The sequence below is a fragment of the Zalophus californianus genome, chromosome 9, assembly GCF_009762305.2.
Source record: "Zalophus californianus isolate mZalCal1 chromosome 9, mZalCal1.pri.v2, whole genome shotgun sequence".
NCBI classification, from domain to species: Eukaryota; Metazoa; Chordata; class Mammalia; order Carnivora; family Otariidae; genus Zalophus; species Zalophus californianus.
This window is the reverse complement of record NC_045603.1, coordinates 11,752,382-11,779,388: the sequence shown is the minus strand read 5'-3', so window position 1 is coordinate 11,779,388 and position 27,007 is coordinate 11,752,382. Positions and strand designations below refer to the sequence as shown.

Below are 27,007 nucleotides of genomic sequence, written 5' to 3'. Positions count from 1 at the left end.
CTAAGGAGGTGTTAAAACTTGACCTACAGAATCCTGTAGTTCCACAGTCCCATTAAGAAAAAAAAAACCAGTATCCTGAATTCACACTGACCTTTACCTAAGGGCACAGAGCTAGGAGTTAGAAAGTGGGAACTGTAAAGCTACCTACCATGGTTATTAGGACTCTGGATGATTCCCTCACTGTCGGAAGGCCTCCCGTGCAGAGCCCTCTAAATCGGGGACTTAGGGGAGCCTGGATGGCTCGGTTGGTTAAGCGTCTGCCATCAGCTCAGGTCATGATCTCAGGGTCCTGGGATCGAGTCCCACACTCAGCAGGGAGCCTGCTTCTCCCTCTGCCTGCCCCTGCCCCTGCTTGTGCCCTCTCTCGCTCTCTGACAAATAAATAAAATCTTTAAAAGTAAAATAAATTGGGGGCCTAGAGCAGCATGTGACATCAGGAGCAGACACATCAGCATGTGTCCCAAAAAGCCTGCAGACCCCTTCCCGCTCTTGTGTCTTGCTGGGTCTCCTAGCTCACAGGTCTTTATCATCTCAAACGCCCTCCCAGGAAGTAGCCCTTAGCGCCGTGGCACATGCCCAGAGCAATGAAGGAACCGCTTCCTCCGAGGTGAAAGCAAAGGAACAAGCAAACCCAACCGCAGTGGCTGGTGATTGGAAGTCCATTTTAAGCAAAAGGCAATATTAAATTTGAAGGCTTCTGCTCCTGGTTGTAAAAGCTAAGGACTCTGTGACAAAAAATCTGTTTCCTATTCCTCTGTGGTCAGATCTCTAGGATTTATGTGAAGACAGCAAAAAGAACAGGTGCTCAAGACAGGGGCCGGGTGCGAGGACAGACTCGCTGAACCGGTCAATTAAAATGGGAGGCATTTCTGACCTCACACACCCAGGGCCCATTTCACTGGCTACGGAAGGCTTCCTGGGAGTGGGTGGCTTGTGAAGGCCACTACGATTGCTCAGAGGAAGGGTGAATGTGCCCCATGATAACCGGCTATTTCAGGTGAGCGCGTCCTGCCCCCTAGAGGCCTGGCCCAGAAGGAGCAGGCCCTTGCTGAGAGCGCCGAACGAAAGCACACAGGCTCTTTTAGCTTTCGGGTGCACATACACACAGCAGGGCAAAGGACTCCTAAAACTCATGCTAAGACGCCCACAGCCATTCAAGCAGCAAGATGGTGTCGCCTTCAGGGGGTGGAGCTCTGAGAATATGAATTTTTATGCTGCCCCCCCCCCTCCAAGATCTAGATTGACAGCCTGCCCACAAGCCAGGGGCAGACCGAGGAAAGGGACAGTCAGGCAGGAAGAGCCAAGGGTAGGAACACTCGGTAGAAGCGTGCCCCCACACAGCCCTGGATGCACCACACACAAGGGTCAGCACTCCGGGTGGCCAGTCACCTGGTTCTAGGTGGAGAATGGGAAAGCGTTGATAGAAATAGGCTCTCTGAGTGCTCTGCATCTCTGCAACAGAGAGGTTAAAGCAAAACCAGGCAGAGGCAAAGGAGGAACCGAGAGAAGCAAGGAAAAAGAACTCCTGGGCCACCAGCCTGCCGTGGAGAGGTGGAACCACAGGACGAGACACGCGTGTGAGGAGGCGCTGGGCCGCCGTGGCATTCCCACGGGTGGGGGCCCGGCCTTCATCCCGGGACCGCGGCAAAGACAGGCAAGAAGAGGCCGGCCACGGCCACGGGGAGGCAAGGGTGGGGGGCAAAGGGCGTACCATCCTTCCACAGCTCTGAGACGAACTTGTCGGAGGACTGGTGCAGAAGCGTGGCGATGTTGTCGTTCAGGGGGTCCATGTTCTTCATCAGCCACTCATCGGCCTTGTAGTCCACCTGCGAGAGTTGGGGGCCCAAGTCACAGGCTGCTCTGGGGACACAAGTGCTCCGAAAACCAGCCGGCCCCACGGGCGGAAAAGTTAAAAACACCAACACCCCTTGACCTGGTATTTCCTTCCCCCGCAAAGAAATGAGTGAGGAGGGCAGCAGGGCATCAGCAGGACTTCTCGGCAGTGGGACGCGGAACAGGGAAAACCTACACACAACACAAATATCCAGCAATGGGGGACTACCTGAGAAATCTGGGTTGTGGCGATATAATAGAATATCCTGTTTATATTTTTTTGTTTGTTTGTTTGTTTTTAGGTAATATACACATAAGGAAGAAAAATCCTGGCAGGACAAAACCAAAATGTTACACTATTCCTTTTAATTAACAGGGCAAGGATTTTTGCTTTATCTTTTCAGGATGCCCGAGTTTTCCCTGAGCTTGTATTATTCTTATTTTCTGACATACGTTCTTAATGAGTAATCCATTGCACTTTCACTGCAAAGACCCCAGAACGATACCGAGTGCAGGCCACCTCGGCCTCCCTCTTCCTAACCCACAGCACGGCGCAAGGCGACCACCGTCCTGGGGCCGGCGCTCCTCTACGGCCCTGTCTGGAGGTTCTCCCACAGGTGCGCTGCCGTCGACGATGAGGTGTGTGATGCTGGCTTCCTGCTACCTCCAGGGAGGCAACGAAGCCCCCGAGACCGCGTCCTGGCCACCTGGACGCCTGCGCACAGCCAGCACACTTGTCCCTTCGGTTGCTGCCCTGCAGCCCAGGCGTGGATGCACGCGGCCAGTTTCACAGTTCAGGCTCGCGCCGATGGGCTTTGCGGTGTGACTGGTGTTTTGCATTATAAATAATACTGCAGTAAGAGCCCTGTGAGCAGCTCTGCCCGTGCATTTCTAACAAAGATAGAGATGGAAATGTAGGCTCAGGGACATTACCTTAGCTAACTATAGGAACGGGACTGGTTGGTTTGGAGGTTTTTTTTGGTTTTTTAGTGGGTGTTTTTAAATTCAAGAGCTGTGTGCTTCAGCACCTGCAGGAGCAGCGGACGAGGACCAGGGCGAGGACCAGGGCGAGGACCAGGTGCGGCTCCAGAGCCGTGAGAGCTCAAGGCTCGCCTGGCCCGACTCATCACGTGTTCTGGCTGCAACCGTTAGGAGCTTCAAAGCAAGGAACACAGAACTTGCTGAAACCAGCTTTATTCTAAGTACAGATCTCTGTGGACTCGGGACACCCCTCCTCAGTTCGGGATGAGAGCAGTTTTGCCATTTTGTCGCTGGGCATCCTTGGCCCTTAACGAAGCTGTCACCCACAGTGGTGTCTCTCAACCAGGCCACTGTGCCCCCATCCCCTGTTTGGCAACGTCTAGAGACCTTTCTGTCACATCTAGGGAGAGTGCTACTGACCTCTGGTGGGTGGAAGCCAGGAGTGCTGCTAAGCATTCCTGAATGCACACGACAGTCCAGGACACTGCGGACGTGCAGCTGCGACATCAGGCGTGCGGAGGCCGAGCGGCCCCACCCAGAGCACTGACCTGCACCAAGCACCAGGCTGCCCCAGCTCACTGAATACACCTAACACTGCACAGTGGTGCTTACTGATTTTCCAGATGAGGTGACCAAGTCTCAGAGAGGTTAACTGGCCCAAAGTCACACCACTGACGAGTGGCAAGGTTCTAATTCAAACTCCAGCGTCTGCCTTTAGCACAAATCTCCCTTCTGCGCCCGGAAAATGCACCTAATGACAAGACCCGAGTACCAGTCCAAGCACCGTACAAGACTGCTGCGAGCTGCTCGTACAACGGCGCACAGGATGGGGCTCCGTGAGGTGTGAGTGCCGTGTGAATGCTGATTCCTGCCACGAGGCACCCCGCTGGACAGGCACTGTCCCCTGCCCCGCCCGCAGGGCTGCCCAGCTCCTCGGCCTAGACAGAATCACCTCCACCTCCCCCGACGAGGTCCAGCCGTGCGTGTGCTCGCCTCACCTTGCCTGCATAGTGGATGATGCAGAAATCAGCTTTGTCCTTCAGCTGCTTGGGCTTCTGGAACTTGGGGTGGGTGCCCTGCTCCTGTACCACCTTCTCCACGAAGCTCTTGTCAGTGGCTTTGGGGAACCAGCATTCCTCATCCAGCAGGGCCAGGATGCCAGGGGGCCCTGCCTGGGAAAAACACAGCATCACACAGGTGAGCACGACACGGGGACCCACCCCGTCCCTGCCCTCACCAGAGGCCAGAGGTTAGGATTCAGAATCCCCAGAAATCTCAGCAGAGGATAGGTGGCACTCGCCCCCACAGGGAGGGTAAAAAGAAGCATTAGCAGAACTTAACTCAGGAATTCTAGTCTAGGGGTACCTAGTTGGCTCAGTGGGTACGGCACGTGACTCTTGACCTCAGGGTCATGAGTTCGAGCCCCACATTGGGCATGGAGCCCATTTTAAAAAATAATAAGGTTCTAATTTAAAAAGAAACTTCTGACGTCTAGGCTGTGGCTGATACACTTTACCAGGTGATCCATCACGGAGTTCCTCTGGCTTAGGGCCCTGGAAATCATCTGGTAGGTTTGACGGATGTGCACCATGACCCGCAGGCCCAGGAGCTGTCCTCAACAGGCACCTGCCCCCCCTGGAGCCACTCCTGAGACACTGCCCCCCACACCGTATCTGCACCATGATGTGGTGAGATGTTGAGACTTTGAGCAAGTCCTCCGAGGAAGCCCCCAGAGCCCCAGCAGGACAATGAATTGATAAGACAGACTGAAATGCTGTGGAGCCTGGCTGATGAGACTCAAAGCCAGATGGGATCTGGCTCATTGGCAAACGCATGTGATTTAAGAAAAACTCACCACAAAAGTAAACTGCTTCACGTTAGGATCATGAATCATTTCAACCCCTGCCCCCAACCTTAACTAACACTTCCAAATGCACAAACTCCCCCCCTAGATCTTCCAGCTAACTGGCATTTCGGTGTAACTCTCGTTGTACCCATTTTCAGCAGCTCAGGGCTCTGGGAAGATGTGAGTTCAGTGCTTTAACTCAATTGAGAGATAACCCAGAACAAGAAACCGCTCAGGCTCCATGAAGGAGCACATCCTGTCCAACCTAAAACACAAGCAGATGACCCCAACCACACCTGCAAGAGCATTCGCTACAAAGTGAAGGAAAAGGGGAAGGCTCTCTGGCTCCCACCTCCCACCAACAGCCAATGCTGTGGGACAGAAGCTCTAGTGCCCAGTTAGTCCTAAAGGGGGGCAGACTCAGCACCTGTACCGGGAGCAGCATTCATCACCCTAGGTCTGCCCAATGCCACGCTGCAGCAAAAGCACCTGAGGACAGGATGCTATGACTACCAGCAAGCCCGTTTCTTTAAGACAAAGAAAGGCTTGTTGAGCCCACCCGTCAGGTAAACGCTGGGTGGTCTTCTGGGACTGAAGACAGGATACTTGGGCACCAGCCACAGCCCCACCGGGCTGGCAGCTGGGCGAGGCCCCCAGGCCCCGGATCTGAGTCCGAGGGCCTATTCCTGCAGGCGGCATCGACAGGGAGAGGAACCAGACACAATCCCCCACACTCCAAGTCAACGTGGAGTGGGAGGCAAGGCGCCCCCCACACCTCCCGAGGGGACGACTGACAAGCCAGGTCTGAGGTCTGAGCAGGTCTGGCTCTTACTGGCTTCTCAATGAGGTCGATGCAGGGCTGCAGATCGAGGCCGAAGTCGATGAAGTTCCACTCGATGCCCTCACGCTGGTACTCCTCCTGCTCCAAGATGAACATGGTGTGGTTGAAGAGCTGCTGCAGCTTCTCATTGGTGTAGTTGATGCAGAGCTGCTCAAAGGAGTTCAGCTGCAAGGAGAGAGAGCCACGTCAGAGGGGTGCCCGCCCTCCCACCATGAAGCCGCAGCCTCTCGCGGGGAAGTGGGACGGGTATTTAGGATGGACCTCCTTGGGCAGCTCAGTGCTGGCCCCCGGGGAGCCCAGACGGGCAGGTGCCTTCCCTTATCAAACCCGGAGCAGGGGTTCCTCACTGCCTGGGGCCCATGGACCTTTCTAAAAGTTTGGTAAAGCCTCTCTTGGAACAAAATTTGAAAATGAATAAAATAGCTATTATGTTGAAATATAATTATCTAAATACTGTGCCATACCAATACATGGTGCTTCCTTATTAATAAGCACAAGCTGCGGGCTTCCTAACTTCCAGGGGTTTGAGCGTGAAGGACATCGCAACATCTCCACCACTGCTGTGATGGGAAAGCATCTGACTTCCACTGGAGACAGACCCCGGGCGCTGCCAGGGCAACTGTGGCTTGTGTATCTTGCTTAATTCACAATTCAGAAGAAACGCATCACGTCAATGAGACGTTAGTGAGAACTAGAGGTAATCCCCCCCCCGGCCCCCCACCGAGCTCATGGTCTCTCTGGAACCTGCCATGGACCCCAGGTTAAGAACCTCTGATCTACTGCAAGTATCATTTTTCCCAGCCAGACCTCAGTCTTCATGGGCAGAAGACAGTGTCCTGTCCCAACCCTCAATAAACAGTCACTGAAAGAGTAAATCTCAAAAAGCACCTACCCGTGAAGGCTCCCAGGACACCCACTAAAAGGTCCCGTTCTCTCTTAGCACTGCCACTAGGGAACAGGTGTGCCTGTTGGAGCTTAAAATATGCCCAACTGATGTGCCCTGTCTCCACACGAGGGACGAGCTGGCCCACTCGGACTGCCACGGGGCCAGAGGCAAGAAGACTCCACGCCCAGGGAGAAGGTGGCCAAGAGAGCACGAGAGAGGAGCTCACATCAAAGATCTCGAAGCCAGCGATGTCCAGGATGCCAATGAAAGAGGCGCCCTGCCTCTTGGTCTTGTCCAGAGCCTTGTTGATGCGCAGCACCAGCCAGCGGAACATTCGCTCGTAGGTGGCCTTGGCCAAGGCCTCGATGGCAAAGTCAGCCTGGGGTGGGGGAGGGAGGGGACACACCCAGGGGGACAGAATGTCAGGCAAAGGAGCCTTTAAACCTCGTAACCCTTTGCTCCAGTCACTCCACCTGCAGGGCCCTCCCCCAGGGGGACAGCCCTGAGGACAGGGAAAAAACCTTCACGCACAAATACGGTCACTGCAATGTTACTTATGACGACACAAAACTGAAACAACTTAGATGCCCAACAATACAGGCATTGCATTAAGTACTTAGACATTTGCAGAAACCTTTGTAGGATAAATAGGGACACACTGAGGTATCTGCAGAAGAAGTGATAAGGTGTAAGAGGTTTCCCTCAAATAATGCCATGGGGGAGGCGGGGAACTAAGATCAGTGATGAGCCAAGACCGGCCGGGGGTCAGCAACTCGAAGCTGCCCATACAACAGGCACCTGGGGCTCATTACACTGTCCTGTTTTACAAATGCTGGAACGGTTCCACAATAAAAAAAGCCAGGGTGACAACTAAGTTTTAGAAAGAAAAAGCATTGGGGGCGCCTGGGTGGCTCAGTCGGTTAAGAATCCGACTCTTGATCTCAGCTCAGGTCTTGATCTCCAGGTCATGAGTTCAAGGCCCACGTTGGGCTCCACACTGGGCATGGAGCCTACTTAAAATAAACAAGTAAAATAAAAATTAAAAAAAGAAAAAACCTTGCAGGAAATAAAGAGCTGCCCAATACCTGTCACTGGTTAGGACTGTGACAATTTTTTCTTTTTCTAGATTTTTCTATATTTTCTGAATCTGAAGTATTCACATAGTAGTTTCGTAATAGCAAAAATAAAGGCTCTTTAATTATTAGGGAAATGAACAGTTGGTAATAATTATGCACACTGTCTTTTGAAAACCGCATTCTTGGCTGTGGCGGGGCGGCTCTGTGGAGCGTCGCCCGCGGGCCCACAGCCGCCACGTGGGGTACCGTGGACGGCAGCCCTAGGCAAAAGGACTCATCAATGTGGACTCCAAAGTATTTTTGAGAGGTGGGAGTATAGCACCTTAAAAACGCCCACCACCAGTGGCAACAGAGGGGCCCGGCTGGGGAGGGACCCCAGCTCCTGGGGGAGGCAGGCCCACTGATGCAGCGCAGCCAAGGGCTGTCTCTCACCACGGGCAACGAGACAGCAGGTGGTGGAGAGACAGCCGCTTGGCACGGCCTTCGAGGGCAGTGGGTGCCGCCATCCAGGCACCTGAATGAGTTGTGCTAGAGAAAGCAACGAGTTCTTGCTTCACTCTACACCTGAGCAGGACATGCATCCACACTCGCCGACCCATCAGTCTCAATGTCAACTCGATGCAAAGGGGCGCGATGTAACCACGGCCCTTCCCAAGCCAGTAGCCTCGGGCAGCCTCCTGACTCCCTGGGGCCAGTTTTCTCATGTTCTCACTGGGGGGTAAACACCACCTTGCTCCCCGAACCGCTGCGAGGACCGAATGAGGGACCCAGGCAAGGTGCCTATCACAGCACTGGCCCGGAGCGGGCCCCAACTGGCCACTGCAGCAACCCTGCTAGGAGGCAGCCCGAATCCCTGGCCAGAGGGCATACCTGTTCCTTAGTCTGAGCCTTCTGGACATAGTCCCGTCCCACCTTGATGCGTGGGGTGAGGATCCCTCTGGTGAAATCCGTCACGTTGATACCCAAGAGGTGGGACACTTTCTGGGCAGCTGCGATTTTTCAAAGAGTGAGGAAGGGAGGGGTGAGAAGTTTCAATTAAACCCGAGAGAACAAGGCCCTCTGCTCAACCGAGAGGTGGTAACTGAGCGATCATTACCAGGACAACTGGCTCCGGGCCCTTCCTCAGCAGGGCGCAGAGTGCCCAGCTCTCCCCTCAGACCCCGTGGCCGTGGTGCCTCCTCACTGGGGGCCCGGGGCCAGTTCCTCTGCACATCCCTGGCCACACGGTGAGTGGGGAAGTGGGTCCTACCCGCAAACAGGACAGGGAGGAGCTGGGGGCGCAACATCTCTTACAATCCAAACACGCGCGTTACGTTTTTTCAAAAGCCCCAACAAGGGCACATTAAGGCTGACAGCTTAAATGGGGTCATTTGCAGTGACTCGGAATGGCAGTGGCCGAGCAGCAGATGTGGGGATGGCAGCGGTCCATGGTCCTAACATGTTCACGGGGAAGGCACGCATGAGATGGAGCATCAGCAGAAATCACGGTTTTACTAACTGGGACAACTGGTTTGGCCTCCAGAACGACGGAGGGAAACCCTGGTCGGCAGGATCAAGGGCTTTCCTAATTCCTTCTGAGGCTTACTCCCTGAAGACACACCAGGGTCACATTTGTGTATATTTTATAAAAAAAAAAAAAAAAAATACAGAGCATGGGACGCCTGGGTGACTCAGTCGGTTAAGCGTCTGCCTTTGGCTCAGGTCATGATCCCGGGGTCCTGCGATGGAGCCGAGTCAGGCTCCCTGCTCAACCGGGGAGTCTGCTTCTCCCTCTGCCTCTGCCCTCCCCCCACTTGTGCACACACACACACACACACACACACACACACACACACACACACACAGTCAACTAAAAAAAAAACAAAAACAAAAACAGAGCAATAGCCAGCCATGAATACACATAAAATGAAAAAGAAAGGTTTGGCTAGAATTCCTACAAGACTTCTTCTCCTGAGCAAATCCAAACCCAGACCACGGGCCCCGTGTTCCAGGTGACAGGACCACAAGCATTACCTGTGTTGTCGGGCATGGACGCCTGGTCGGTGTTACGCTCCTTCTTAAAGACAATGTTGCCGAGCTGAAGAACGCCCGAGATGACTCGCAGCAAGCCTTTGGGGGGCAATCAAAGGCAGCTCAGAACCAGGCGGAGATTGGAACAAGCCCCTGGGTAGGGGCAGTCACTCCCTCAGGGGCCCTTGAACAGGACAAGCCATGGAGAGCCCATCACCAGGGCCTCCGGCAGCCCTCTACTTGGACCCGAGCTCTGTTAAAACTCCCAAAACTTCTAAATGGACCAAGAACATGCCTCTGGCCTCAGGGTCCACTCCCTATTTTTATAAATGAAGTTCTATCAGACAAAACTGTGCCCACCATTCACATACCGCCCGTGGCTGAGCCAAGGTGGCTCCAACCCTCACGCTAGAGAACAGGGCGTACTTTCCCTCTCCCCCAGTCTTTCCAAAATAAAGCTGCAAGGCCTCTCTACCCTCCTTCTGGGGCAACCGGAAGACACGGGCATGTCCCGCCCTTCACCAATGCAAAGACCCCAGCCCCGGCCTCTTTCCATACTCCACCGAGGCAAAGCAGGAATGGAGCAGAAGACCCAGGCCCTGAGCAGGTAAGCATCTGGCCTTATTCTCCTGGGCATAAATGCCTGTGGTACCGCTGAGGGCGAACAACCCTGACGCTCAAGTCTGAGGTACCATTTCCCACGTGCTGGAGGCCTCCCTCCTGGCCTCTACAGGCCTCCCCCAGAGTCAGAGCCAACAGGAAGCTCTCCCCAGGCCTCAGCTGCCCCAACGCCTCCAAGGGCGCCATGACCAGCCCCCCGCCTCCCCTCCTTCAGCCACAGGAGGGCCAGCTCTGTACCCATCTGTTCCTCTTCTGGGATGCCCATAATCCTCATGGCCTCCATGGTCTCCTGGAACATGTCCTTGTCCTGCTGCCCTGGGATGGTGACGTGCCCATTGGACAGGAAGCGGTATTTGTTGTATGGCTCCAACAGGAGATCAGCTGAAAGGGGTGGAGGGCGAGGCGGGTCAGTGAGGGGCTGTGACCAGAGCTCTAGGCAGCGCTCCCACCTCCAAGGTCTGGGAGAATGGGAAGCACCCCTAAAGGCCTGAGAAAAGCCCAGAACTGCAGAGTAGCCAGGAATGCTCTCCCCTCGGAGCGTGAGACTCCCCTCCATGTAGCCTCTGAGAGCATCAGGGCCCCCCGACTCAGAGAGGCAGACTCAACTGCCCCGGCTTTTCTCTGGCATGGTCAGAACAAAAGGCCAAGGCCTCGGAAGGGGGGTGTTTGCATTCCCCAACTGCAACGTGTGGTCCGACTGGGGCCGGCAGACCACAGGCCAGGCGGCTGGGCCCACCACTCACTCTTCAGGTGCTCCCCAGCCCCGGACAGCAGGTAGTAGAAGATGTGGAAGGTCCGCTCCTCCTTGGCTTGGCGGATGGCACGAGATTTCTCCAAAAGATCTTCGCAAACGTTAAGGAACCGTGTACGCAGGAGGGAAGGCAACTCCCCACTTTCCCCACCCCTGTCAAAGGCAACTGAACTTCACCAGACAGCAAATGGCAAAATAAAACAAAAGCAGTCTTGGCTCTCTCCTTCCGGGCGCAGAGCCTGGCTAACAGCAGCTCCCACACTCGGGAGCCCTGTCTTTAAAGAGCCCCCTCGCACAAGGGAATGGAGAGCAGTATCTTCTCAACAGCAAGGCTATAATGCCTATGCCAGGGAGAAATAAAGTAGCACCTACTCAAACCCTGCCCCTCGGGGAACCACACTGGAGGGTCTTCATCATCCCATCCCTCCCGAGGCACAACTCTGTCCTGCTACTAAAGAAGAACCTGAGTCCAGGGCCCGGTGTTCAATGAGCTGCTCCTGGTACTCCTCCCAATGCCACAGGTGAGGCGTCCCAAGAGGCCGAATGAGGGGGGCAGCTGCCGGAATCAGGCTGCTTCTCCACCAAGGTCTCATCCCTCCCCCCCAGACCAGACAGCCCGGCTGCAATTAACCAAGGATACAAGTCTCAATGTTGGCTCCAACGATATAGCCATTGACATCGAAGTTGATGCGAATGAATTTGCCCTGAAGGATAGACAGATGAAGCGATCAGAGGCCCCCTCATCCAGCCTGAGGGACAAAAGCCCACTTGGGAGGCCAGGGGCCCTGTGCCAGCACTGCTTGGGTACGCGGGACTCAGAGGGCCACGCTGCTTGAAGCCCAGGCCAGGACAGGGTCAAGAGGTGCCCACGACCCTCCGCTGAGGCGCACAAGTGTTCCCCACTCCCGGAGCTAGCCCTGGCTTCTAACTGGCCGTGGGCTACAAAGGGACAATTGGCGGGACCGGCAGGTAACTCCCCACTCTGTCCTCCTGCTTTTTGCCAGCCGGGTTGAAAAGGCCACATATGCAGAGCCACAGAGACTGGAGCAAGACCCAGCCTACTCCATGCGACAGGCCAGGAAGGCGACGTGAGCCGAAGCTGTGGGTGGGAGCCCCTGCCCCACAAGCTGGGTGCGGCTGGCCACTACTCACAAATCGTGAGGAGTTGTCGTTTTTCACAGTCTTGGCATTCCCGAAGGCCTCCAGGATGGGGTTGGCCTGCAGCAGCTGCCGCTCCAACTCGCCCTGGAAGGGAACCCAGAGGTGCAATGAAGGCCGGGCAGTGGCTTGGGCTGTCAAACCTGCCGCGAGGCAGAGAACAGTGGCAGAGCCATGTCTACATGCCCACCGGGCCAGGAACAGAAACTTCCAGATGGGATCCGGCCATGACAGCCTCGACCTGGCCCGTGTCACTCGAGAGCGACCTTCCCACCAGGCCTTTGGAAACCTTCACTAGTTTGAACTTCCTTCCCAGGTCCGACCAACCACTGTTCCTAGAAAGGTAAGGTGGGTGGCTCTCCCCACTCTAGGGAGCCTGGGGCGACGGTCCAGACCGACTGTGGAGGACACATCGGGAAGCAGCACATGAACCAAGGAGAGGCGCCATTTCTTCTCGTGCACAGAGTCCCCACCCTCGAGATACAATGGCTTCTCTCTGCCCTCCGTGCCTCTAGGCCCCACCCAAGACCCAACAACATTTTTTTTTCCTCTTCACAGGACAAGGAGATAGAGAACCAGCTCCACAAAAGATACCAGCTCGTTTCATACGTGTCCTAACAAACACTGCATTTTCCTTGCAGGACCCTGTCGCAACATCCCCCAAGCCTGCTGCCAGCATGTCAGGTGTCCGGGGGGGGTCAACAAGACCCACTATGGGTTCCGAACTGCTTATCAATAACACCCACGAACTCTACTTGTAGTCTCATGAGACTGAGTGGTTGACAAAACACCCCCTTATGCCTTCGTATCCCCGGGTCCTCGTGAGACTCAGGGTAGGCAAAACCGAGTGGCCCCATTTCACAGAAGAGAAAACTGAGGTCGAGGGAGAGAACATGATTTGCCCAAGGTCACCCAACTATCAATCAGCAAAGCAGGTACCAATTCAAGTCTACCTAACACCTATCGGTCACCCCCACGGCTCCCGCCCTGCCCCAGCCTTGCTTGGAGCTCTACCCGGTCAGGTTAGATCAATTCTGGAAGCAGCCATCACCTTCCCAGCAGGCCACTGGTTGAGGAAAATTCGGCTCTCGTTCACCTTAATACCTGGGTTCTCTCTAGGGGGAAAGAACATCACACAAGGGCCAGGCCAGCTTTTGTATATTTATTAGCAAGGCTGGACTTAAGCCAAGATTTTCCGGGAACGGCTGCCTGTGAGTGATGAAAAGGAAAACTGGTAGTAGCAGGAGTTCCCAGGAGAGTAATGACGTACAGCCTTCCAGGCACACCTGCTGCAGACGAGACTCGTCTGCAGAGCCCCGAGTCAGAGACTGGAAGGGGCCTGGGCAGGCCCTCCTCCTCCAACAGCCAACCTTGGCCAGGGCTCCCCCCGACCCGGGGGCCTGGGAGCCTTCTGTTTTCACACCACACAGATATGTGAAGGAGGGTCAGCAGAGCCACGTAGATGGGCAGGGGTCAAAGCCACTGAGCAGACCATCTGTGTGTGCTTGGCACCAGCAGTCCCGGGGCCCGGGGCCCCCACCCACAGGGCTTGGGCGGGCCTTCGAAGCCCAATTTGGATGAGCGCCGCACCCCCACCCACTAAAACGTTCCTCTCAAAGCACAGGCCAGGCCGCCAGGCTGGCAGAGCCACTCCCATTCCTGTTTCCACAGACGGATGGGAGTACGGTCCCCACCAGGGCCCGCCGCCGCCGGCCCCGACTTGGAAGCAAAGCTAAGGTCTCTGTTTTGGGACCACACGCTGTTGCCGTGGAACAAGGGGCTGCCGGGCCAACCAGGGAGCAGCCGCTTCAGAGGCCAGAGCCAGGCTCCATGCACACAACAGTGAGGGCTAACCTCTGGATTCTTTGTTGACCCATAACTGTGCACAGAAGAAACCTTTATTTTTCAATAACATTTGCATGCTATGACGTTAGGAGGGTCTGTTGGTAGCCCATGCTCATAAGGTTTGGAATTACCCATCTGGTTTCTGAAGGGCTTCACTGGCTGGCATTTCTGCCAGTAGCTTCCAACTAGTATATAAAAACCAGAGGGCGAGGGGCGCCTGGGTGGCTCAGATGGTTAAGCATCTGCCTTCGGCTCGGGTCATGATCCCAGGCTCCTGGGATCGAGTCCCGCATGGGGCTCCCTGCTCAGTGGGGAAGCCTGCTTCTCCCTCTGCTTCTCTCTCTCTCTCTCTCTCTCTCTCTCTCTCTCATGAATAAATAAATAAAATCTTTAAAAAAAAAAAAAAAAACCCAGAGGGAGGAAGAGGAGGAGGGACCAAAAGTTACCGCTCAGGCTACGGATGTCGACCTGGAAAGTCCCTTCCCCCCAGCTGTGCCTTGCCAGCCTTCAGCCCTGGCCAAAGCCTGGCCCTCCCATGGCAAGGTGAGGTTTGGGACATTCCAGGGGGCAGTCTTGGGACAAGCGACTGGGTCACTGCAAGGGACAGCTCTCGCCCAGTGTTTGCCCTGACAGGCTCCACAACACAAAGGCCATAAACCAAGTTCAAGTGTCTTGTGCCCCAGCTGTGTGTGGAAAATCACTGTACGGCTTCGGGCATGGAAATCAGCCCAACTGTCAGTGGCCTTCACAACGGAGGGCCCAAGCCAGTAATCGGAAGCCAGAGGCAAGCTATTCAACCTCTGCAGTTGGGGACGGAGTGCCCGTCACACACTACGACCTGAGACATAGGATGTGACAAGTTTGCTCCCAATTATCACCCCACCCCCCGGCACACCGTTGTCTCCAAGCCAAGTGCCCGGGGCCTGTGGCCCCGCTGCATCTGGAACCCCAGACAGAAGGCACATAGGTTTCCGTTCTTGCTGTCTCCCATCCTGTCTCCTGTCCTCCAGGGCAGGGACTCCAAGGTCACCCTCCAGAGACACAGACACACACTAGGCATTCAATAAACAGCTAGAAAATGGATTTTACTGCAAATTCAGAGACAGGAAAACCACAGCTAGAGAACTCCTAACCTCACAGTTCTGCGTTTGAAACAGGCCTCCTGAAAAGAATGAAAAATGGGGGGTTGGAGAGACGGAACAAGAAGAACTTTATTAGTTTCTAAATATAACTCCTAACACCCCACGGAAAAAGATTCAGAATGTCTTGAGAAGTTTGGCACATGAGAAGTTACTTTTGGTGCGATTCCAGAAGGCTGTACTCATTAGGACGTTCTGCAGGACACACCCCAGGTCTGCATGCAAGAGACACACACCCCTACTTACTGACACGCGCTGCACACAGCTCCCCAGTAGGGGGAGCCACGGAGACACGGCGCAGGTCCCCCCCCCATGGCTTGAGGGGACACCTTGGGCACTTAGATTTCACAAGGAAGCTTAAGAGTGTGTGCTTAAGAGAGAGAGAGAGAGCACCACACGGGCATGCTTAAGACGGATCACCCCCAACTCTGGGAAGCTCCAATGTGGGGCGTTCCGGGCATGGCTCCTGACTGGCACAGTGGCAGCAGGTTGGGGGGGGGGGGGGACAAGCCAGCTCCATCTGGTCCAGACATAGAACATGTGGGGCTCCGGGGGAGCAGACGCCCACTCCACTGTGTGTCAGTCAGGGCTCGGCACGGGGCCTCATGGCTGCCGTGCACACAGAGCAGTTCTACGCCCAGCCAGAGTTTGTGAGGACAGCTTCGGGGACGAGGCCCATATACCCACTCGGCAGGAGCTGACATTTCAGAGTGCACAGGAGGTCACTATGTGTCACACCCCGCCCCTTCTCCCGAGACAGTCAGTGAGCCGAGCCTAGGAGAACAAGTCTAGCCGCAGAAAGTGACAATGGTGTGGAGTGAAAAGCTGCTCAGAAAAAAATTACATAATCCAAGGGCACACGATGGGCAGAACACGCATTCCCGGTGCAGAACGTGCAGTAAACGTGCAAGGCTCACCTAGCGAGGACACTGCTGAGTTCGACCATAATCCATCAAGAGGGAGGGGGAGAAAAAGGGAAGTGAGATGACTTGCCAGTTGCCCTTCCTCTCTTCCCTGGGGGACTGTCCACCCAGAGGCCTTTCAACAGTGGGGACAAGCAGCGGGGATTCAAAGGCAGGCCTGCCCGAGAGGCCCCAGGTTTCCATCAACTTGAGAACCAAGTTTTGGAATCTCTCTGCCGACCTTGGGGGTGAGGTCTCACAGCAATTAGCTGCCAACACCAGGAAGTGCGGCTTCGCAAAACCCAGTGGTCTCCCATTTCCACAGCAACTCAGAAAGTTAGGAGGCTGGGGGGCGGGGGGAAGCGGACTGGCTACCACTGGACCCATTCCCAGGATGGCCAAGCTGCAGCCACCATGACAGTGGGTCCGGCCTCTGCTCCGATCCCCAAAACGCTCCAAACCACGGACCACTAAAGCCTCTTCCTCAGGCTCTTCCGTGGGAGGAAGGCCCGCACTCACCTGGTCCTTCTTGCTCTTGTGTGAGGAGGCCACGTGAGCCAGGTACTGAATGACTTTCTTGGTGTTCTCGGTCTTGCCAGCTCCAGACTCACCCCTGCCAAGAGAGCCAAGAAAGTTCTCAGGGGAGACATGGCCAAATCCCTGAGGTCTGTCCCTTTCCCAACGCACGCTGCACCACCGCCAGCTCTACTGGGTGTCAATGAGGGACCCACCCCTAGCAGCAGAAATGGGAACAGGCAGATCTGTGCTAAGTTCTGGAATCCTCCCTCTGGCCCCTGCCCATGGCCCTCCGGAGGCCTGACAGCGGTACATCCATGCACACTGCCTGCCCTGGTCACTTGGCTGCCTTTGTGTCCCCACATCTCAGGAATCAGTTTTAGGCTGTTGACTCAAGAGGTCAAAGGCACTTAAACATCTCCCTTCGGAACCACTTGGGAGGAATGTTCCGTACCATCAACTCCCCCAGCAGGCAACGGGGGTTTTTTATCTCCTTGTTAAGTTCAGAGGACCAGGGAGAGCAGCTCCCATGCAGTGGAGAAAGCCACTGTTCAGAGCCAGAAGGAAGGTGCTCTAGAGGGGCCAATCCGTTCCCAACTGGCTTTGTTGAGAAGCCTCCTGCCCCTCCCTGCTACGAACTTCCCCACACTGTGCACGGGCTCCTCCAAGGGGGGCGAGCCAGTCCTTAGCCCTGAAATAAAGCTCATCCATGCTGTGAGGCTGCTGAGCAGCAAACCTACTCCCTTCGGGCCCATCCCTTGAGGAGGGGGCGGGGGCTTGACTGGGAATGTTACCCATCAGCCTGGGTTTCAGTAGGAGCCCTCAGAGTCAGAACAAATCGGGGTTCCACCACCCAGACGGAAACACTTACGTGCACAGAATGGACTGGTCCTCTCGGTCTGAAACAAAGGAAACATCCAGGTTAACTTCTGCCAGATCCAAACGCCTCCCCCTCGGGCTTCTGAAGAGCTGCCCATTGCCCAGGAGCAGAAAGCCTGGCCTGCTGCCCTTGCGCAGGGGGCCCGGCACACCAGCCGGCGACACAGACCCGATGCCTCAGTCGGACGAGGGACATCCACAGGTGGCAGGAACTCAGACTGCCCACCCTGGCTGCCTGCCCGCCCCTCGGAAACCACCTCGGGGAAAACTCCCCAGGAGTCTGCAGCACCGAGTGCTGAGGCGGGGGGCCTGCCCCGTGAGCTCAGAATGGGGGGTGCGGGCCGGCAGAGAGAAGGCCTGTGCAGGTGTGGTAAATACCGTCCGTCCCCCTGTATGTAAGGAACGCCGGTTCAGCGCCTGGGTGCGGGCTGGGGCAGACAAGGCTGGCTTTGCAGTGGGACAGCCCTGGGGTACTGCGCCGCCTCGGCCACGACATGGGTGGGCCCGCAGATGTGTGCCCGGGTTCCCGGAGCCCCAGGCCCCCCTGTGATGTGGAGAAGCCCCCCTGCGGTGTCTGGCACGTGGGGGCAGCTCGGAAGGAACAGAAGCTGTCAGCATCACAACCTCTGACCAGTCTCTGTGACAACTCAGGTCTCGAGACCTGGCTGTCAGGAACTTTCAGCAACGGTCTCCAGCTGTGACTCAGTCAGCAAGGAAAGACGTAAACAACTCACTCCCCTTGCGCGTTGGAAGTACAGGAACGTCCACACTTTGAAAGCTAAGTTTGACAGAAATGCTTGAAGACATTTGGGCTGACCTGGTTCAGTGCGGGAGGTCCAATTTTAAGCAATAACTGAAAAGACAAACTCACTTTACCCCCCCTTCATCCCACCCCATGTAACACCCTGACTCCCTGAGGTCAGAGCAGCCGAATGCAGGACCAGCCTACTTACTAATATTTGAGCTGCAATGAGGCATTTCAATCCCAAGTCTGGGCTTCCCTATCCATAAAGTAAATATGCTACTGGCTCCCTGGCAGGATTAGCTTGGAAAACAGAAATAACAGATGAAACGGGCCCAGCAAGTAAAGAGAATGAACTCCACAAATGGCTGCTATTTCTTTTTCCTTCGTGAGGTCGCCATGATGGGTGGTGGCGGCACTGTCAGGGCGGCGGAAGCCCTCGCCGAGGGGCGCCGGGGGAGTCCTAGGGGAGGGGCGCCGGGGGAGTCCCAGCGGAGGACTAGTCACCGTTGGCAGTAGTGGTACTGCACAGAAACCAACATTGGTGATCTGCCGCTGGCTGGCCAGGGCCCTGCAGAAGGGACAACGGGAGAGTGACTCCCGGCTTCCTGTGTGCGTGGCCTCAGGAGACAGATTTAGCTGTTCAACACCCAACAGACACCGCTCAGCTCCATCACCTGCCCCTTCGCCAGGAGAGCCGCGAACGTGCCCATCTCAGCGAGCACGCAGGGCTGGGCATTTGCTACCATCTCTTCCCCCGACTGTGGGTCATTCCGACACAAAAATAAGCCTCACATCACTGCCCCCACCCTCCTCGGCAGCCCTCCCTCTAGCCCCCTAAGTACTCGACAGTGTGGGGTGGGCAAGGGAACTCGGCCAGGCACCTTCACGCACACACCCCACACCCTGCGCACCACTGTGGACCTGCTCAGAGCAGGCCCCCGTCAGCAACCTTGCTCCCCACTCCCCCTGCTTCAACATTCCCACAGAGCAGTGTCCTTCAAGACCCTGCAGCAAAGGCTGGAGGAACTTCCACAGTCTCCTAAGACAGAAGGGACAGGGAGGCGGCGGGGGCGAAGGGTCGGGGGAGACAGGGCCGTTTCCATCACCTGCCCCCTAACATCGGTGCGGTGACCAGCAAGGTCTGGAACGAGCAAGGCTGTGATCCCCAGCCCTAGCCTCCCCCGCTGCACCTCCCCAGGGCCGGTCCCAGCTGCGGGCATGTTTAGTCACTGCTCCACAAGTGGGCAAGAATGTACCTGCGCGTGCCGGCGATGCTACCATAAAAGGAAACATTCCCATCCCTTCCAGAAGGAACCGTTTTCCCAGGGCTGTCCAGGCCCCGTCCCTGGGATGGCTGGAATTCCTCTAATTGTGTGAGGAGGAGTCAGTCGCTGGGCTGCTGAACAACAGGAAGCAGAGCCCACAAACACACACACACATGCGTGCGCGCGCACGCGAGTGTGCACACATGCACACAGACATGGACAAACTGCATGGGGACATACGATGTGTGTGAGCACGTGTACACAGACATGAGTATGCACACGCATGCCCACAAACACAGGTGCACATACAGCTATGTGCGTGGATACACACACACAGGCCTGCACGCACTTCAATTTGCAATTCTAGCCCCAAACTCTATGCAATCTCCATCCACCCCACCATCTCCAGTCCTTCCTCTCCTGACCTTTCACCTCCAATACCTGAAGCACCAGGGTCAGCACAGCCTAAAAGGAAACACGCCCATACTTTCATTTTACACTTTAAAGAAGCCTTACTTCACTTTGCCAGGATATTCTTTTGGGCAAATGCTTCTGCAGAGGAAAACCGATGGAGGCCCCTCACGTTTCCTCAGCTCTTGTCCCCACCACTTGGCACCCCAAATCCACCTGCCTGCAGTGAAGGACACCGTAGCCCCACAAGTCTGGAAAGGTCTCCTCAATTCTTACAGTGGGTTTGGGCCTGTAATCTTGTGGTTTCACAATAACCCGAGGCAATGGATAAGGCAGGTACACTGTCCTTGGTTTGCATGTGTCTCTTCTCACAGCACTTCTGACTTGTTCCTGAGCTCAGAAGCATCTGTTCTGGGTACTGGGATGGTTAGAATTCTCAGCAACCAGTAAGCTCTCTGCCTGACTCAGTTTACTCTGCTACACCCCTGGTGCATTCCAGCAGGGACCCTCCATAACACCCACTCTCTCGGCCCTTCCCCGCACGGTCACCTCAAGCACACAGAGTTCAGCCCACTCTGTTCTGACTGAAGTCCTTATTTGGGCCTATAAGGACTGAAGGCTTATTTGAAAATGCCCTTCCTTCCGCCACACCAGGAGACAGCCAGCCAGACAGGAACCCCATGGAACCACGGGAGTGCAACCTCCAGAGACAACCCAGTTCTGGGAAACGGGTTCCTTGCCGGGATGAAGGCCTTAGCCTGACTGAGGCCCCTGAGCCCCTCCTGCCTGGTCCCTAACTTGGTGGGACTTGGGTAGAGACAGGACTATGAATCTTTCCATCGTCGTTTTTCTACTCTTTAAGAGAAGCAACAGCCTTTCCTCGGATAAAATCTTCTTGAATTCCCCCTTTGAAGAATAGGAGATAAACACCAGAGCTGCCTGGGTGGTGGAGACAGGGTTCATCAGAGCACACTGTGACAACCACCGTCCAGGCGTCCGGAGGAGCGACAGAAGGGAGAGGCCAGCATTCAGATTTCCGCCCTGCACTCCCCCCTGGAGATGCCCGGCCCCTTGACCTCTCAGAATCAGAGGCCACGGCTTCACCAGCAGGGCCTAAGGACTGAAAGACATCGGTGCCTGAAGCACGCAGGACACCACAGGCACCTGGAAGCATCGTCCTTAATAACCCCAGGCCCTTTGCACCTCCGGAGCTCTCCACTGTTCACCCTCCACAGAACAACAAAAAAGGTTTTAAGTTACATGTTCAGCGATGAGGCCATTCTCTCTCCTGATTATATTTTAAACCCCAAACGCCCCGAGGGCTTTCAGAGCTGATACACACATTCAACACAGACAGGTGTTTCCAGCATGCTCGGAAGGCCCGACTCAGGTGGGCAGGAGGGGAAACCTGCCCCCAGGTATCCTACCTCAGGTACAGAATTATGCCAGGGGGCTTTATCGCTCACTTCCCCAACGAGAGGAGCTGCCAGATTCTTGTCCATAAAAGGCCACAAGGCTCACAGAGCGGTGACATCAGCCCCGACAGGAAGTAGTACAGAAGGAAGAGACCGGGCCTCGTCCACCAAGAGCCACTGCTGGGACTGACTCATAAAATGCTCACTGAGATAAGGCGTCCCGGGGTTCCTGCGGGGCTGCTCTCGGGGTCACACCTGGAAGAGCGCTCTTCCCTTGGGACCCGTGTTCAAATCAACCAGGCCTCTTGAGCAATGGACATGGGCCAAGAAAAAAGCAAAGCAAAGAGCAGATTCAGGTGGGGTGACACGCCTGCATGGGGTTGAGGCTGATGGGGTGACCCATGACAAACAGATCTCAACTTGCCACCACCCTGGGGCTCCTAACTGTGTGAACCCCCGCTTCCCATCACCTGGGACAGGACGCACTGGGCCGACCAGGGCCAATTCCTGGACTCCAGAGTTAGTTCTCCGCAGAATCCCGTGAGTGTCAGGGTCTCATGGGCCAAAATGCAAAGCCTTTCACCAAGTTTGAAACGAGGAAAGACCTGTGGGTTCAAGCTCAGAACGTGGGGGGCTGGGAAGGCCCTGGGCCACCAGCAGGCCTGCCTCAGTGCTGCAGAGGAGCTGTCCACTCTCGTGGGAAGTGTTTTCGGGGCCTTACCAACTCATCTGGGACTTTCCCCAAAGCCAGCCCCCTTCACGAGCTTGGGTTACAGGCGCTTGGGAGGCGAGTCGAGAAGTGAGAAAAGCTGGTGCAGATGGATGCTCCGTGTCAGCACAGGCTCAGGCCCCCCTGGGTCCCGGAGCCTCTGCTGCAGAGCCACCCCCCGCCAGCGGCTCCCAAGCACACGTGCTCTCTCCACGGCACAAAGGTAGGCCCAGACCAGGGAGATGCTGATCAGCAGCCACCCCAGCCAGAAAGCAGCTGGGCTTGGCCCAGTGTCTCCACCCACATGCTCCCGACCCCCCCAGGTGAGGCCGTGTTTGAACCCCGTGGAGGAGGCCCACGTCTCTAGCTGCAGGAGGCCAAGAATGGGCGCCTCCCCCATCAGGCACCCTCGATAATTAGAAAAAGCCCCGGGGACTGCACTTAACTTTCATTATGGTAGAAGGCAGGCGAGGCCCCAAACCAGCCCTCTCTCGGCCAAAATGCACCCAGCTGCTCACACAGGTGAGCTCCCAGCGCACGCGCAGACCTGCCAGAAACCACTGCTGGCTGTTCAGACACCTTGTCCACGGGCAGGGCTGGGAGCGAGAATGCTCTCTGTGTGGGGCTGCAGCTGAGACAGCGCTGACAGGTTTGTCAGGGTGGAGGGAAATTCAAAAGTCACACGTGAGTGCTGCCAGCCCACAGCAAACGCCACCGGGACGCTCAGAGAGACCGGACACCGGGAGGCCAGTTTACCTTGCTCTTAAACCACATTCCACTCAGGGAACAGTGGGGGGGGGGGGGGGAGGACCTGAGTCCCATGCCGGCCCCCGTTCACAGCTCTGCAGAGGGCTGGGCTGTCAGGGAGGGACGAAGGGAGCACAGGAAGGAAGGACAACAGGACCCTGGGAACGAGGGGGACACCACCAGGCAGAGCTCAGGACACATCTGGCCCCAAGTCAGAGCACAGACAGGCCTGGCTTTCTGAAATGCACCCCATGGTGAGTTTCACCAGGCTCGTTGGAGAATGCAGGAACATCCATGCTAGGAGGTGAACGGTAATGGCCGCAGAGATGCATCCTCAAGAAGCCAGTGGCTCCAGTCGTCTTGAGAAGGGGGGGGGGGGGGGGCGATAAAACGCGATGAGAAGCGTGTTGGTAACTCTTAGGCCAGCTTTCGCTCCTGGGACACAACCTCCGTCCTTGGCTTTCAGCTTAGACCCTGGCCCTACTGTATTTGTGGACCAGCTCAGGGTGGAGACCAGATCTTCATCGAGTCACAGAGACTGGCCGGAACGACACCTTGGGCCCTGGCCAGCCCGGGTTGTCGGCCAAAAGAACACCAAGGATCCGCAGAGTTTATTGCAAAGGTGGACACTGGGCCAACAAGCCTTGGTCAAGACCAAAGGAATTTTACAGAAGCCACTTAGAGAATCCCGACTGTCACGCCTGCAGACTTCAGCTCTCTTACTTCTCTTTAGTTTTAGATCTCATCTGACAGCTTAATTCCAGAAACCAGGCAGCGGAAGGAAAGCAACCCTTTTCTCTGAACACACCAACGTTCAGTCCTGGCCTCCTGGCATGAGGCTCTACTGGAGTCTTGGAGCCAGAACTTGAGAGAACAGGAAAAACGGCTGGTAAGCAGCATTCACAAGTAGCGAGGAACATGCCCAGGGAGGTTAAACGTACAAAGCAGCTCAGCCATTACAGACTTTGCAGGTACTTTTGGTTGGTTGTTTTGGGGGGGCGGGCCACAGAGACACTGAGGCATGTTTTCGACCACCCTCAAAATTTCAGGGTCCAGGAGGGCACTTCATTCTTGTCACCCACTTCCGGTGGGCCAGCGCAAAGCACAGCGGGCCTACTGGGTTGAATTAAAAATCAAACAGAAAAGCCTAAATAAAACTGAATCCTTGAAAAGGATCCATGAGCCACAGATTCCTCCTCTAGAAAGAAGATTTTACAGAAATGAGACTGACAGGCATGCCCACATTATAATTAAGCAGGCTCATTCCAAGGACAGGGCTTTCCTTCTTCGGCGGGGGGGGGCGGGGGGGGCGGGGGGGGGCGCTGGCCAAGCAGCCTCCTGGGATCGGCTCTAGAAAAGCCGTCCCCCTGTCCGGGCTCCGCTGGGGCCAGGGCTGCGGGTCACAGTGCGGCACCCCAGGTCCCCACCACAAATCGACAGGGAACCCCTTCAGTCACCACGTTCTCCTGAAGCCCACCAAAGCCACATCGGCCCACAGGCCTCCTGCGGCCCGCTTGGGGTGTGGACAAGACAGGACAAGCTGGAGACGGCTTCTGCCCGCGCACGCCCGTGTGCTATGCGGCCGCTGTAGGGAGGTGGCTGGCAAGTCACTTCCTGTGCGCACTGCCCCCCCCCCCCCCGGAGCCCCAACTCTCGCAGGCTGCTCTTGGAGGAGATTAAGAAGGCGGCCTGGAGGAAGCATTTGGCTATCACCTGCGTTGAGCGAGCAGGAGCGTGGAGGGAGAGAATGCAGGACGCGGAGGGCAGGGGAGGATTCGGTCAAGAAGCTGCATTTCCAGACTCCTCCCGGCTACCTTCCAGAGGGCACTCGTCCATTACAGGCCAGGCACCTGACACACGCGCCTTGTTTCATGCCTGCAGTGACCCTCCAGGGAGGGTTCTTTAGGCCGGGAGGCCAACAAGGACAGGAAGGCTCCGTGAAAGCGGCCCCCAGTCAGGCAGGAACCGATAGAGCCAGGCTCCAGCCCAAATCTAGTGCGAACCCAGCACGCTCTTCTCCGCATGGGTCTTGCTCACAAGGCAAGTCGCTCTAAGGCTGAGGCGCACAGAGGCCCAGCAAACGTGCTGGTGACCTACTGTGGAGGCGCTATGCCACTGGTCAAAGCCCCTCACGCTCGGCCCGCAGCCCCCAGGCTCGCTGGGGCTCTCTGCTCCGGCTGGAATCTCTCCCCCTCCTCCTCCAGTGCCCTTCCCTGCCCCTCAGGACCGCCTCCGGGTGGGGCCAGGTGACCGGTGACCATGCAGGCCTGGGGCGCGACCCTGTGGGGTGGGCAGTGGGGGCCTGGCTCCCGACCTCCCTGCAGACAGCGGGGCCTATGTGTGCGGCAGGGGGCAGGGCTGCCTGGCCGGGCCCTAGCCTCCGGGCCGGCGCATTCCTGCTCCAGAGGAATCATCCCATCTGTGGCTTCCTCAGCCGCCTGTCCTGGTGAGCGTGTTCGCAGTCAGGCTTCACTGTCCCCTGGAAGCATTTCCCCAGTGCCGCACCCACATGGCGCCTTTTTTTCCCCTTAGAAAGGCCTCGGAAAGCAGACAGCTCCACGGGGGCAACTGGCAGGGAGAATGTGGACAGCGAGTGAGGGCCTCCAGCCAGCCAGCCGTCCTCCAAACAGCAGCTCGAGAACGAGGGGCAACGGTGCCCCCGGGGGACAGGCACTAGGTCGGCCATCAGGAGACCTGGCTTCCGGGGCCGACTCTGCGGGCACTGGGCAAGTCAGTAACGTGTATTTCTGGGCCTATCCCTCCCTTCACCTGTGAATGAGAAACCTCACGTTCAGATGTGAAGGTAGCGCTAGAATTCTACCCCCCACTGGCCCATGAAGGTCAGTCAACCACTGACAAGAGCTCGGACGCGCACCGGACACTGAGCGACTGCTTGGTGACCAGCCCCTTCCTGTGCAGCTTCTGCCGAGCAGAGGTGGGACTTGCACGGAGCAAAGGGTTAAATAGTTCTCAGATTAGCTGAGGCCTGGAATCAAGGCAGACCCTGCTGCCGCTCCCCCTCCACCCCGGAAATGCTGGGAGCTCATTAAAATACCATGAAGTTGCCCAAAGTGAACCAAACCTGGCATTCTACCTAATCAACAAAGAAGAGGTTTTCTTCTCCTTTCTCTGGGGAGAGGACTGTGCTCAAGTCGATCTTTTAACGGGTCGGTTCTCTAAGAACACGCACATACCCTTGCCCACCCCAAGGGGGACCCCAGAAGGCCAGGACCCAGAGAAAGCCAGGCGTGCCATTTCCCAACCCGGTCACACCTTCTACAGACCACTCACTGCTCCTGCCCCCATGCCCCTCGAGGGACAAGCCACAGGGAGTTCAAGCTCCTCCTCGGCGCCTGCCTTTACAGAAGCCCTGAGGCAGGGAGACCCATTAATGGCCAGGACAACAAACTAACCAAACGGAAAAGCCAGGGTTGGGAGTGGGAGGGTGCACCAAAGAAGTCGCCACAACTTTAATTAAACCCAAGGTCAAGGAGGAAAACAAACAAAACTGCCGGGCCCGCCCAGGCTGCCCCAGAACCACTTATTGACACAAACCTGCCGGCCTTTCCACAGGATCCGACCTCAGCAGTACCTTCCCGACCACGCCTCCTCCCCAACTCCCAAGACGCCTGACACCTGCTGCGGCCGGGCTGGTAGCAGGTGTGGGCAGCAGCTTGTCTTGTTACGTAGCTGCGGCCCCAGGTGTCTGGGTACAAACATGTCTCGTCCCTCCACCTAGCCCAGTGCCAGAATCACGTACTGGACCTCATGGTGTTCTGGCACTTTCTACCTCCTGGCTCCACAGACTACTGCAGGGTGCCGAAAGCTGCCATGCCCCATCCCGTGCCCACGGCAGACAGCACTCGGCTATCCCAACATTCCTTGGCACTGAGTCTCGGCTCCTTGGCAAGCCAGGGCCAGAGGCACTATTGATCCAAGGGAGTCGACACTCAGTATAACTAATCTGCAGGCCTTAGTCCAGTGGTTCTCCAGTGGGGGTGGTTCTGCCCTCCAGGGAACATTTGGTAGCAATGTCTGGGGACATTTCTGGTTGTCACCATGGAGAGGGAGGGAGCTTCTGGCATCTGGCGGGTTGAGGCCACGTTGCTGCTGAACCTCCTGTGATGCACAGGACAAGCCCCCCACCCCCAAGAGAGGACTCTCCAGCCCCAAGTCAACAGCTGCCACGTTTGAGAAACCCTGGCTTAGTCTGACAAACAGGTAGAGTGACCATATATAATTTATCATCCAAACTGGGCTGCTTTTTTAAATTTTTTTTTTTAAAGATTTTATTTATTTATTTGACAGAGAGAGACACAGCTAGAGAGGGAACACAAGCAGGGGGAGTGGGAGAGGGAGAAGCAGGCTTCCCGCCGAGCAGGGAGCCCGATGCGGGGCTCGATCCCAGGACCCTGGGATCATGTGACCTGA

At 56.2% G+C, this 27,007-nt stretch overlaps 1 protein-coding gene across 1 annotated transcript in view; it reads right to left on the bottom strand.

Moving 5' to 3' along the window:
• MYH9 (myosin heavy chain 9) overlaps nucleotides 1-27,007 on the bottom strand; it is a 90,503-nt gene that overhangs the window by 24,038 nt on the left and 39,458 nt on the right. Inside the window, exons 4-15 of the mRNA XM_027592045.2 lie at nucleotides 17,277-17,304; nucleotides 16,409-16,502; nucleotides 11,998-12,090; nucleotides 11,486-11,549; nucleotides 10,838-10,936; nucleotides 10,332-10,475; nucleotides 9,477-9,572; nucleotides 8,334-8,452; nucleotides 6,614-6,766; nucleotides 5,493-5,666; nucleotides 3,813-3,986; nucleotides 1,712-1,826 (exon numbers count right to left, since the gene is read on the bottom strand). Coding sequence (XP_027447846.1) covers nucleotides 1,712-1,826; nucleotides 3,813-3,986; nucleotides 5,493-5,666; nucleotides 6,614-6,766; nucleotides 8,334-8,452; nucleotides 9,477-9,572; nucleotides 10,332-10,475; nucleotides 10,838-10,936; nucleotides 11,486-11,549; nucleotides 11,998-12,090; nucleotides 16,409-16,502; nucleotides 17,277-17,304 — 1,353 coding nt within the window. The remainder of the gene's footprint in view (nucleotides 1-1,711; nucleotides 1,827-3,812; nucleotides 3,987-5,492; nucleotides 5,667-6,613; nucleotides 6,767-8,333; nucleotides 8,453-9,476; nucleotides 9,573-10,331; nucleotides 10,476-10,837; nucleotides 10,937-11,485; nucleotides 11,550-11,997; nucleotides 12,091-16,408; nucleotides 16,503-17,276; nucleotides 17,305-27,007) is intronic.